The 13,472-nt window shown below is 39.7% G+C and overlaps 1 protein-coding gene and 1 long non-coding RNA gene across 11 annotated transcripts in view; one reads left to right on the top strand and one right to left on the bottom strand.

Annotated features, from left to right (window-relative positions):
- Positions 1 to 6,402, bottom strand: part of meis2a (Meis homeobox 2a) — a 109,625-nt gene extending 103,223 nt beyond the window's left edge. For 2 of the 9 annotated variants that reach the window (XM_059955763.1, XM_059955772.1), the window contains exons 1-6: positions 5,654 to 6,402; positions 5,142 to 5,371; positions 4,374 to 4,515; positions 3,997 to 4,047; positions 3,275 to 3,325; positions 2,205 to 2,354 (exon numbers count right to left, since the gene is read on the bottom strand). In XM_059955763.1, the coding sequence (XP_059811746.1) occupies positions 2,205 to 2,354; positions 3,275 to 3,325; positions 3,997 to 4,047; positions 4,374 to 4,515; positions 5,142 to 5,371; positions 5,654 to 5,665 (636 nt within the window). In that variant the 5' untranslated portion in view covers positions 5,666 to 6,402. The remainder of the gene's footprint in view (positions 1 to 2,204; positions 2,355 to 3,274; positions 3,326 to 3,996; positions 4,048 to 4,373; positions 4,516 to 5,141; positions 5,372 to 5,653) is intronic. The other 7 variants (XM_059955719.1, XM_059955780.1, XM_059955738.1 and 4 more) reach the window with 5 other exon arrangements.
- A 338-nt stretch (positions 6,403 to 6,740) lies between these two features.
- On the top strand, positions 6,741 to 12,952 carry LOC132384585 (uncharacterized). Of its 2 annotated transcripts, XR_009508937.1 has the most exons (4): positions 6,741 to 6,823; positions 7,790 to 7,902; positions 9,877 to 10,203; positions 12,759 to 12,952. It is a non-coding gene; the product is annotated as an uncharacterized LOC132384585 (long non-coding RNA). The 2 variants fall into 2 exon arrangements; XR_009508934.1 differs by lacking the exon at positions 6,741 to 6,823 and having other exon boundaries at positions 6,837 to 7,902.
- Positions 12,953 to 13,472: the final 520 nt, after the last annotated feature.

Genomic DNA, 13,472 nt, shown 5'->3' with positions numbered 1-13,472 from the left:
CTGATTCTTCTTTATGAGGTTCCCTATCCTACTCTTCCCTCCTTCTTCCAATCTATCTGATTACCACCAGAAATTAATGAACAACATACCAGAAAGGCAAATGCACACACATGAAACATCTTTTTTGATACCAGACTGCGGATATGATTTAATCCAAACACTTAAAAGATACAAAAGCACACAAACAAAATTTTAACAATGTCGAGTGAAATGAGCAATGCAAGAGTATAATCCTAAAATACTAAGACTAGTTGTGAATAATTTTCATACTGCTCTTCATCTCCCTGCTGGTGTTCTGGTTGCTCAAATTAGTGCCCCTTTGAAAACAAATGGCAGGGGGTTTGATGTAAAAATTTTCATAGTTGAAATCACCAGGAAATAAAGGCTCTAAATTATAATACTTAATGAAGTGGTAAAGCCTAACTGGTGCGAGATAAATGGGTTGTTATATTTGGTCTGTTTTGTGTTCAGAATGTTGCACTACTGTAACTAAAACTACAGTTATCATATTATCAAAATGTTAACCTCCCAACCTCTTCCCATTATAGTGTGTAAATTAGAATTTTTTAATGGAACACGGTAAATTGGCTATAGCATCTGCCATCTGCCAGTAACTTAAACAGGCTAGTTTATCTAATCTCTTCAGTATAAACACTAGTGTGCCACATTTCTACACATCAATACGGACTGAAGTGCATTCCTTTTTTTAAACATAGCAAATTCCATTTTGTATGGATAGTCAAATACAAACTCTCTTAAAATTATTCTGCATGGGTAATATGGTAACATTTTCTCATTAAAATCAAACTACAATTGTGATTGAAATGCGAGATAAATGTTTAGTAATCTGATCAAGGTTTGCAAACGAGATCCTGATAAAAGAAAATAAAATGCATTAAAACGTCATCCAGTTGTTCTAGAGTTTCTTATTGTTTTTTGCCTTCCCGTGCCAAAAAGGATTCACAAATCTATTGTTTCTTTGATAGTGGAAAATGCCTACTGCGGTTATTTAAAATTACACCACAATGTGTTCCTCTCAGTTATTAGATACTGCTGAATTTGAGAAGCGGATCCTATATTGCGGTCTCCCCAGTGACCGAGGGGGCTTTCGAAGTACACTAATGCGATATCCACACCTATAGCCCTTCCCCAGGTAACCCTTCAAAAGCGTCAAGAAGACGGTGAGATTTCTAAAAACTGCTGCACTTTCTGATTCTCTCGGGAGTGTGCCTCTACGTTGAACGCGACTATCAGTGGTATCCCTCTGTGCGTCCAGCTGGTAATCTCCCACTAGGTACTCGCTCTAAATATGTTCTTACACATCTGCAGCATTTGTTCGCGCACTATACTGTCTGCTGACCAGCTGAAAACTTCGGTGTTCCCCACACTTCACCCCTCACACTACCCTTCACCGCACCTGCTAGCACGCCCCCCCACCCAAACACCGGTACATTTCTCCAAAAAAAACACACAAAAAAAAACCATGCAACAAAACAAACGTCAAACCGAGTCTCTGTTACAGTTAACTTCACGGCATCGCTAAAGCGAATCACTGACAAATCCTTAGATGGCGACTGTGTCAATTTAATCATGGCGTCCTAAACACACTGGCCAGGTATCGATCGGTTTGAATAAATGAACACATGAAGCATTTTAATGCACGTGTAAATGCATGAAAGGACTGTTCTCTCTAACCGCAGCCGAATACAACTTTAAGCAGTGCACTAGGAACGATGTAACGCTAGCAGTGCCTCCGCAGTAACAGATATTTGCCACATCGCTCAGTGCCAAATTGCAGATTTTATTTTAAGCATGCAAACTCTCTGTTCCCACAACCACACAAAGTATAAAGTATTCCCTCTTGTAACTTGCATCAGTTTGAGACTGACCCCGCCACGATTCTCGGGGCAATAATAACCACGGCAATCACTACATCTGGAAAACTTGGAATGCAAAAGTTAACAGCGCTCACTCCAACTCAACAGGCCTTAAAACTTAACATTAGATGCAACATTAAAAAAAAAATCCGGGACCGCCAACCAGCCCCTTGTGGAACTTTCGAGAGGCGGACGGGAAAATATCAAAATCACGCAGAAACGCTTGCGCAAGTCTCCAGTGTCCGGTGACGAAGCAAAACTCAAGAAAAGGTTCGCCACAGGTAAACAGGCGCGACAATTAATAAATAGCAGAGAAACTTCACTTACATGTTCTGCTAAATTTGTCGACGATCCGGATAGCTCTTCGTGGTCAGATTTTGAACTTCCGTCCCGTTCGTCGATAACTAAATCTATTGGCATTTTTCCTTTTAAACAACTAATGTACCGGTGGCAGAAGTTATCACACAGCTCGTGGACCTAAAAACAAAAATAATATAAATAATGAGATGGCGAGATTTCAGAAACCTACGTGCATGTCGAGAGGTTGTGGTTGCAGGCTTTTTATTTAAAGGCAGGGAAACTACAGGAATTGTACGTGTTCTTATTATTCTCCAGAGACTGGAGAGCAACAAGTATTTGAAACAGAGCAAAAATATACGGTTAACATTTAGTAAATAACCCGCCGCATGGAACGAGCCATATCATCTTACTCCTTGTCCAAACCCCGTTAGAAATGAAATCTTATTTTCGTATCTGGGTGTTGTGATAAACGGGGCATCTATCGCTGGTACTGTCACGGCCTAACACGTCCTAGAATTGTTCACAGTGTTTCATCGGATACTTTGCTTAAAATCACCCATTAATAAACTGATTTCTTGACTGTAACCAGTAATAATTGTGAAGAAGCTACAGCACTGACTGGGTATTCTGTTCGACCTAGTAAGTTAAACACTTCTGCTCTGAATATGGAACTGACTTTGCAGCAATGCAAAATGGATGTTGCATTTAAACCCAGAGCCACATCAAAGAAGCACAGCGATCTGCAACTTGAAGCCGGGCACTTACCAACCAGACGCCCTCTTTTATTAAAAAGATCAGCGTCTTAAAGTGGAAGATCGCCCCATGAACATGTCCCATGCATTTTGTTTCGGTTTTATCTTAGAAAATTCAAGCGCCGTACGTGAAAGACAACCAACGCCCCTTTCTTTAACAACGTCGCCAATTTGTATTTTGCAATGTTTATTCAAAAGCTTTAACAAAATAGATACTTGGTTTATATATCTGGTTTGGTATTCAACACGATTTGCACAGGACTTTAAACACTGCACGTTCTTACTGCACAAAAGCAACTAAATGTAAGAGATCCAAAAGAGCAAAAAAAAATACACTGACTTTACCTTTTCTAACTCCAAGAGATGGAACCTTAATACTTGAATAGCTTGGATCATCTGTAAATTTATCACACATGTTAGACATGCCAAACAGAAATACTAATTGATTTTCTTTATTATTTAGTAATAGGGTGCATGGCGAAACTAAAACTTTAAGCATAGCAAACACTTCCAACCATGCAGATTATATTTCAAAAATCGACGTTATAGCACTCAGTTCTGTAATGAAATGCTTTCCTGTTCCCAATGTAATCGCGGACGAGCTAAAAAAGTTAGCCGGTTTCTTTAAAAATGCACTTGGAACTAAGGCTGTCACAGACGAGGAGCACAAATCTCAATACGTGTGTGAAGTCGGTTTACGGGTCGTTTAAAGCCGAAATCTTTGGAAATTTACAGAACGATCGTGTCGAAAGTGCGGGAAATGCTGAGGTGGCTTTTTCTTGCTAAGCAGTTGTTTCCTGACCCCCCCCCCCCCCCCCAACCTCCTGCGGCTGGTGAACGGGTTTGTAATGCAAGTGTTTCACCGGGTTATATTTCACCTCATGTGAAACGCCACCGAAATAAATGGGAGTTATTTTAGGGCCACGCTGATTAAAATCCAGCAAATGGGTCATCTAGTTCTAATAGTTATAAGAGGCGATTGTTTTCTTTACAAACAACAGTCCACGTGCACTGTACATATAAAACTGCATTATGTTATAAAGATAATGAAATATTGAATGTCTTACCAAGTTATCCAGTTCTGGATTTGAAGAGAATAATGGCTTTTCTGCACGAACCTGAACAATAAAAGGGGAAAATTAGCTTAAAGCAATCAATGCACTATGTGTTTCAAAACTTATCTTTAAATACTCAAGCAAAGTCTTTGGCTTTCTAAAGGCAAGGTGTACTTAGTAAATAAACGGAATGTGAAACACGATTAGCGTATGAATGATATGTAATTACTTGTAATTTGAGACATTTATTAAAATATTTCAGTGTTCCACGAGTAAACACTTGAACAATTTACTGTTAACATTTAAGAAAACAAAACTGCTGCAAGACTGTAATCGCAAGTGCTAGAATGGTCTATCTCGATTCGTAAGGAAGAAGATGAATTGTAGACCTGCTTTGCGAACACTGCTATGTCCTCGTTGAAGGAGTCAGACGAGCAGACGTCACCGCCTGCTACGCCGGGTTCTCGGGGAGTGCAAGTCGCTAACTCGCATTTCTCAAAAACCAACGCTAACAGAGGAAATAAAGGATGCCTGCAAGACAATGAGGGTTTCGGTCAATTCCTTTCAGACCTGTAGTAAATGCATCTCTTAAAACAACTTAAGCTTTTTTTTTGCAATGAAGATAGTTCCCTTGTCCTGCTATCTGTATTTATTTAGGAAAAATCTCGCAATGGACTCACAAACTGAAATTTTACGATTGAAGAAACGGACTGTTGTTAACAAGTAGACGTTGATATTGTGGATTATATTTTACCAATTTTGTATGGTTATTCACCCCTCAAAGTTAAGCAACAAGGCAGCAGCCATTTTGAAGTAAAACATAACTTAACAGAACAGAAACAGTGCAAAAAAACTTGCAGCTTCCGGTCATTTCAGAAAGCTATAATCATTAACGTTTGTGAATGGCAAGGAAAAAAATCTCCACATGCATATAAAGCATTATTACGGCGGACCCGACTGCATTACGTGTCTGCAAAATAGTGACACAAAGTTCAGTGCCCCGTGCTTGCATGCTCAAACTTTTCAAAACAACCAGACACTTTCTTCCCTCCTGAATTTGCTCGTTTATTATTTTGCTTTCTATTGAGTTGCTTACAAACTGTTTTCTTACTCTCTCCGAGGATTGTGTCAGTGTTCTTTTATATTTTATTACCTACCCATAAATTGCATCTTTATCTCTCTTTAGGGCGTCGTTGACAGCAGAGCCCATGCTCGTGGGCATGACATTAGGATGAGGTGTATGTGGCCCGTAGTGTTGGCTGTGGAGCGGTGGTCCGTGGTTGAGGTGGTGAACTGGAGGGATCGGCCGGGGGGCGTGAGGGTCTCCGTACATGGACGCCGGTACCCCAACTCCATCCATCCCACCGTAATGAGGAAGTTCATCGTACTGCATCGAAGAGAGCAACACAGGATCAGGAAAGGTGGCGGGTGGGTGGATGGTCGGGAAAGGGGAGAAGAAGGGAGAAATATTGAAACAGAATGTTTGCAAAACAGCAGACAGACCTACGATAAGTACAACGCCCGCTCGTGCATTTAAGAGTTTGCATTTAAACCGATCTTTTTTTGTTGTTGTTGTACATGGGCCGCCATCATCAGTAGATGAGAAGGATCGGACAGGCCCCAGCGATACAGGATCATCCGATAGGTGAGTGTTGCAGATTGAACCTACCCTTTGCGCCATCAGTCTGCGCTCCCACACTCGTGGATGTGCCGTCTCTGTAATATCCCCCAGTCCGGCTTAGTTGTGATTGAACGAGATCCCTTTATTTTCCCAATCCAGTTTTCGACTTCTGCTTATCCTCCACTACCGCAGTTTAAAGCGGACCCAGGAAAGGGAACTTTGCCTTTTTTTCCTCTCTGTCTCTGTCTCCCCTTGTTTTCTTTTCCAGAAGAAGCGAAAAAAATGTCAAGCCAAAAAAAAACTGAAGGTTACGATCGGCCCGTCAACAGCCCGCTTGTAACAAAACTGTCGTCTCTCATGGCTTTTTGCCACTCCAGCTGTCAATCAAAGCAGGATTGTCAAGGTATTGAATGAATGATGATCTGCCGTTGCAACAACTCCGGCTGCCTTGGACCGCTATCTTACTGTAAGAAGAAACGGCGATGAAAACGTTCACGAGGAGTTAACAACAAAAAATAAGAGAGAGAATGGGGTGAAAAGCAGCCTCGGCTTCTTTCTTGGCTTTTTTTTGTTGTTTGTTTGAATAAGTGGCTGTCAGTAAGTATTGAGGAGGTGGCAGGTTGGTTGGTTACAGAGTGAGTATGTTGTCAGTAATAATGCGCTGGCAGCGTTGAGCGGCGGCGGCGGGAGAATGACGGAACCCGGAAGTAGTGGTGGCCATAGCCAGTCGTACGCCAACCAGTCTCTGATATGCAGAGTATGCAATCGGACTGCTGCAAGTCATGGGGGGAGCCAAACAAATATCCCTCACCGCATCCCACCCCCCGCCCCACACAGTCCCCCCCCCAAATAAGATTAAAAGACAAGATCTCCATATCAATCAACATATCCTAACAAGGTTCACTGTCCCGTTTTACATATCAAGCATTATCTTAGAGACAACAACAAAAAAGTTGTTGGCTCGTTAAAATATTCAAAACTTCCCAAAGTAAGCTAATAACTAACACGCTGCGGCACCCTTTCTCAAAACCACCCTCCTTGTAATTCGCAGACACTAATAGGATCCAGTGGATAAATAATTTCCACAATTCCCCCCCCCCCCTTCTTATGAGCATAATGTAGGGAACCCGTTAACTCATCCCATTTACGAATGACCAGGACACTAAGCGTATGAGCTGGGACGAGGCGCTTCAGAAGGAGAGCATTGGTTTTATTTCAGTAAGTGGTTAGTTGCAAAGTTCAACAGGCTTTAAAATGATTTTGCTTCCAGACATTTTGTGTGCGAGCGTGTTCTCCCCCGATTTACTTTTTCCGAGCTTTGTTGTGGTTTGCAGTGTAGGTTAAGACATTTATCACAGTAATCCCTGATAATGGTGTGCCCAATTGTGTGTTGTTATTTAGAAAATTAAGTGTGCTCCCGCACCCCCTTGAGCACAAGTGAACTTTTCCAAGCAAAAAAAGCTTTTGCAGGGAAAGTAATTTTGTGCGTCTCGTCCAATCCTTTTGCTGGATCCAAATTCATGCACCCAGCCGTACATCATGGCAGTCAATTATCATAGCTTCATCTGATCATCAATCACGGGAGATGCTAGAAGTTAAGGGGCGGAGCATTGGTCGACCCATCGATTGCAGGAGTTTTGTCTTTTCCCCCCTCGTTCACGGTCCCCTGCGCACAAAGGCCAGAGCGGACTATTCCGTTTAATATTTGGCTTCATCAATAGACATGCTGTCTTTTGTGCATGTGACATCACATATCGACGGTTTCACAAAAATGGCAAAATACGTTGTCTACGGGATATTTGATTTCCAAAATTAAACATGAATCACGACTTTGTCAAGACAGACAGTATATGTGCACTTTATTTTTACGGACACAGGGCATAATAACAATGCAACTTCAGAGGTCAATAAAGCAAAACAAAATGAATGATTAGGATGATGATGATAGTGATAACCACTGCAATTAAGCAGTTTGATTAAACGAGGCATCATAACAACAGTGATGTTTGTGAAAACACCCCTCATATAAAAAAGTAAGATAGTGCAGCGGTTGACAAACGCCAGTGGGCATTCCAACACGCTTCTGCCTGAGTTTACCAAGGAGTGTTGACAATGCAAGACATCGTCGAAAATCCGCTCCCAAAATACTTTTACGCATTGTTCCCCCTCTCTTTCCCCCATAAGAAAAAGACGTACAGCTACTGAAGATCCAGCCGCCTTCCGAGATGTTCTTCAAATAGTACTCTTCTGGTATATTTTCTGGTTTGTGCTTGCGACTTGTCCTCCTATATAGCATGGTAAGTGCAAGCCGAGTCTTTATTAAGTGTTTCACTAATAAGCATTTATTCTTAGATACAAATGACAACGTTGTCATGGTTTTGCCTAAACCTGCAGCCACTCAGTTATGATTGCTCTGTTTTAATTTGCGTATAATATAGCGAGTCAACAGAATGGAAGATAGGTGTATTTAGATCGGTGGGCTAATGCGCGAAACACTGGCGGTTTAATTCAACCGGCCACAAATTTTCACCTCATTGCTAACGGTTGCTAGCGTTTCTGAGCGGAACCCGAAACAGGGTACAAAGCGTTTTTAAACTGTGAAATCTTTATAAAGCAGTAAAGCGATGAGCTGGTAGCAGCGATGAGTAGGGGTTTCTCAAGTGATAAATAAAAGTAAATGTTGTGTGACAGTCATCGGTGACTATTGAAAATGCATTTGTTCCGACTCATTTTTTGTAAATGGGTTTGACTGCGGCATCGTACCGTAACCATTTATATCTGTTGGAGTATGTTGTAACTCGTAGTATTGCGTAGATTAAATATTCCAACTGTACTCGCGCACAGATCTGAAAACTGTATTCAGAAATAGGCATTTTCTTTCAAACATCGGGAAAGTATTTTTAAGAACTCCCAAATAATTAAGAATGTACGTAATGTTTATCAAAATAACAATGTCTTATTTTCTAGTATGAGCGAAGATACACATTCGGATTTGTGTGATCAAAGAACATTTTAAATTATTTTCTTAATTTCTAGCCAATATTCTAAGAAAACAATTCACTTCCAAAGCACCATTTATACAGGGCGGCAAAAAGCAAGAGGCGGGTTCCTCAATGTAATAAATGCTATTCACCCGGTATTTTATCGATGGAAATCTATTTATGTAATGGTTAAATTTCTTGTGTGCAGAACGGAAGTACCTTAATGTAAACTTTGGCCTCGCGTTTATTTAGTATTCACAGCGGCCAACTAATAAGTAATATAATTCAAATACAAACTATCTAATCGCAAGTAACATCTGTGAACGTTGCTTCGTTGGGTTTCCGTAAGACACCAACTTAATCCCTAGCTTGCCAGTTAGTTTATATGACGATTTATTCCCAACATGTTAAAATTTGTTTGATTCTTTTCCGTAATAAAACTTGTTTGGTTTTTGTTCAGAAAAGCATTTTCCAAAGCTGCAGTTTTGCAGATTTTGCTTATCCATATGTCTCAGCGGGAATTTAACAGTGAAAAAAAAATTGTGTGTGATTTCATTAGAAGATGGAAATTAAGTAGCTGCCGTTCAGATAATGTAAATCTGTGTCCGGTTATGGAGTACATCTCCATCAACAACCAGATAGTAGGGGGATAGAAGAAGATTGCTTTAACAGCCGGTAAAATTTCATCTTCTGGTGTCACATTGGGGTCAGCTTGGGGTTAGAGCTATCACTGCTCAGTCTGAGTAGTCCAGCTGTGTTGAGATTCATTAAGAGTACAGTATCTGTTTCAAGAAAAACAGCACTAAGACAATCAGAGGGAGAAGGATCCCGCTGTTGTTAAAACTACAAGTGCGCCGTACGAAATGGTAAATGTATCAAAACTTCCTTTAATTCCCCACGAAAGCCGCCAGAAACGCGCTTTGCTGACACCCACCCAAACCCCAACAACCCCCTCCTTCCATTGTCCCTTTTTAAACCAACAGCGGTTTAAAACATTGATGGGACTGCATTCTGATTTAATGATGCAAAATCTTGTTACTGAGCAGAACACGTCGACAGCACGTTATTGAGTAATCTTCTTGTGTAGTAGAAAGTGCACTTCCAAATCTATTTAAAAATCATCATTAAAAGGCGAAGAAAAATGCAACATAGACTAATTTTATATGCTCGTTTAATTATTTATTCCCACATACAGAAGTGCATGACTATATCACTTATAAAATTGGACGAAGTTAAAAATTCTCTTTATATATTATGCGCCAATAATGATAAAATATATTTTAATTTAAGGTATCATGAACCGTCAATGGAGTGTCGAGAGGTACAATATATGACAGAAATTCATAACAAGGAAGGAAAACGTAAAGGAAGACTATAACATTACGGATCTGTAATTATTTTCGTGATCTCGCTCTCAGAAGGGACAGGTCTGAAAGTCCCCGACACTAAACAGAGTCAACGCTTTCTTTTGTTTAATTTTCATTGCCTTTCATTCTTAGCTTGTGTGAGTGTGTTTTTATTACCGTTTCGCCGCGCATTGTTTTCCCGGCGGATCGTATAAATATCTTCATTTCTTCTCAGCAAAACTTTGGAGTCTTCATTTGTTCGGGTAAAGAGGTAAGGAAAGAACGGTATTGAAACTAAACGTTTGGATATCGTGACTATTCACTTTATTCGAAGAATTGTATTTTCTAAATTATATTAGAAGTACAGCTTGTTTGGTTATTTTAAGAATCATAAACCTTGTTCTAATCAAGGTTAGGAGAAAGATCGAGGGCGATTACGTTGAACTTCTGTTGACCCCAATGCAAGTTCGGTTTTAAGCAAACCGTTCGCATTGGACCTGCTGTTTAGATGTTACCTGCAGACTGCCGCGTATTAAAGTCATCGGATTCCCTTATTCTGCCCCATCTCGTCACAATCAACTGAACTAAACGCTGTGAATCTGGAAATGTTCTGCCTTGGCGGGCGAGAAGTTCATCTGAAGGCACTTCTTTTAGACAGCCCTTTAGCGCTATCTGGCGGGGCTAGCTATAGTAATCCAGTTGCTGATAAATACCCAACTGTATTACCGAAATATATCAGAGAACCTTGTAGCCGCACAAAGTTTATTTCCCAGCAAGACTGGGTCAGTGATCTGTTTTTAAATGAGCAGATTATGTTGTACGCATTGAATCTAATTCAAACACAGCTCAATTTGATAACGTCGCTTCCAACCCAATGATTTCATTTCATTTTCATTATCGAAAGAGTAAACTTTTCAATAACCATAATACCAAGCCGCCTGGAATGGCGAAATGCATGTACTTTGCCACAGCCGTCTATTCATTGTTCCGCGTACTTTTATCTTCGCCTCTTAATGTAATTGATTTCAGAATTAATACATTTTTGTTTTGGAAGCTCAGGGTGGCAATTCTAAATTGTCAGAACTGATTGCCATTATCTTTCCTCCTTTAGTGCATTCTGAAAGATACCACACATATAGACTAATTATTTTGATCGCACAATGCCTGACTGCTTGCGAGGGAGATCAAGCATGCACGGGTGGAAATTTCGAGGTCACTATCCAGAGAACTTTTTTAATGGCTAGCGCTGTTGTGGAAATGATAATACCACAATACCTCGCCCACACAGGGCACCTTCCGCACGCGAATTGAGCATGAAAGCATTTTAAAGAATCGTTACTTGGTTCGAGAGGGTGTTAATTTCGGGGTTAAAGGGTGGGAGAAAGGACCTTCTTAGGGATATTTTGCCGGATTTTTTTTCTTGGCAGAATGCTTACAACCCTTGAAGGGGAGATGCACGAAACCCTTTCCCGTTTACACGTTGTTTATTTAACATTCGCAAGGCAAGCGGCATTTCTTTTCCGCAATGTTTTACATTAACCGAATAATGACAAAAACAAAACAGGCCGATTTAGGTAGTTATTTTGGATGTTAATAGACTATGCTTCTCTGCTTCTTAAACACAAGCTTGTCGTGTTTATAAGTAGTGGGATCATTTAATGAGTGTCATTAAAGCATGTTTCCATTGCAATTATCCCTGGATTAGAATCACCAAACCAGGTTAATTTGAAGAAAAAGCAATTAGCGCCTACTGTAACAAAGCAACGGGCAAATCTTTATAGACCTTTTGTAATAGTCTTGCGATAAATTCCGCCCCTTTCGATATCTTGTGCATATAGTCCTTTTAATCTCATACAAAAAGGAACGCTAATTTACTTTCATACAATGCTTAACATTAACATATTACAGCAGCTGGTTTCTGATTTTTCTGATTTCCCCCCTTTCTGTGGCACCAACGTGCACGTTTTATGTTTTTATCTTCAACAAAACTATTTTAACCGATTTTGTTCTCGATGGTGTGACCTAATTAAATGTAAACTTCTTGTCTGTAAGCTCTTACGAGCTGCGCTGAAAATTGCTAACAAATGGCGGTTATTAAAATCAGAAAACCTTCTTTCTCTTCTGCGCAGTCATCCAGGAGGTAAGATTTTAATTGATAGGGCAGTTTTATTTTTTTATTATTAACATCAGCACAAAAGCTCATAAAGTGTGCGTGTTATTTATTGGAAAAATAAAATAATGTTTACACGGAACACTATCGGACATTTCGGAGGAAGTCAATTCGCTAAATTTTCTCACCCTATCTGTACACTCTTGCATTATCTTGGCTTTTTTATATAGGCAATATGTTTTGGCACGTTTGAAACATCCAGCGATTATATTATTTAAATGTAAAAGGATGACTTCAATTGGAAGTGCTTGATCTTTTGAAGCAGTGATGAATATTAATTTTGCATTAATGATAATTATTCACTTGTTAACTTCGATTTAGCTGTTAATGTGACTGAGCAATGAAATATCACTTGATTATTTTATTGTATACAAAACATGCAAAAATGTGCAGATTTTAGACGTCCTATAGGGGTTTTGACCAAAGCGGAGGAGAATGACAACAAATAATTTGTATAATTTGATGGTTTTGTTTATTCCAATTTGTCCACACAATTCGAAATCATAATGCAATTTAATCAGGTCCATCATAAATTTTACTGGGTCAACGTGGCATTGTTAAAATACTTTTTTCCTCACTTAAATGTATTTTTTAAAGTTTTCGTGCGTTATTTCGCATAGATTGGCTCTTTAAAATTGATATTCTTGTTTTCTTAGGTGATCCAAAAGAGAATAATCACTACCAGTCCCTCGTGCCAAGGACAGAACACAGGAGCAAATACAGATCTATAGTCCGTATTCTACTTCGAAAGTCTTCATTTTACAGCGAAAATGCAACCCATCACTTCCCGACTGAAAAAAAAAGCAAAAAGTCGTTAAAAAATGCAAAGGAATGCCAGGTTGTTGAGTAAGCAATAAGGCGGTGGATGATCTGTTGTTTTGTGAAGGTCAGGTCACGGGCGAGCTTTTCTCCCGCAGATCATTAGGTGTAATTGGGTAAGTTTAAGTGGACTTAGGATGCCTGTACTTAAGTTAATAGCAATGACCTTCTTGCGGCTGCCCTGTCCAACATTATTCATCGTTGCCAGGCCGATTTGAAAGCGATTCTCACTCTAGCTTTCAAGAAGTATTTCAGGATACGACCCCTGTAATAGCATTGCGGGAAATCCCATCATATTTTTTGTTTCCTCTTTAATATGATGTAAGAAAAGCAGATAACATTTAATCTGAGTTCCATTGTGTATCAATCAATATAATCGTGTACTTCAGCGGTAAATATATTATTGATTCATTGAATTACGATGCATGTTTTCAAAGCGTATTGGACTTCATTACATCACACACTGTAAGTTAAACTATTTAAAATAAAAACATTCTTGAGTGAAGTGCTTGCTATTCGAATCCTGTCTGTTATCTTGAGAAATATAAACT

The sequence above is a fragment of the Hypanus sabinus genome, chromosome 2 (assembly GCF_030144855.1).
Source record: "Hypanus sabinus isolate sHypSab1 chromosome 2, sHypSab1.hap1, whole genome shotgun sequence".
Taxonomy (NCBI): domain Eukaryota; kingdom Metazoa; phylum Chordata; class Chondrichthyes; order Myliobatiformes; family Dasyatidae; genus Hypanus; species Hypanus sabinus.
This window is presented reverse-complemented; position numbering and strand designations above follow the sequence as displayed.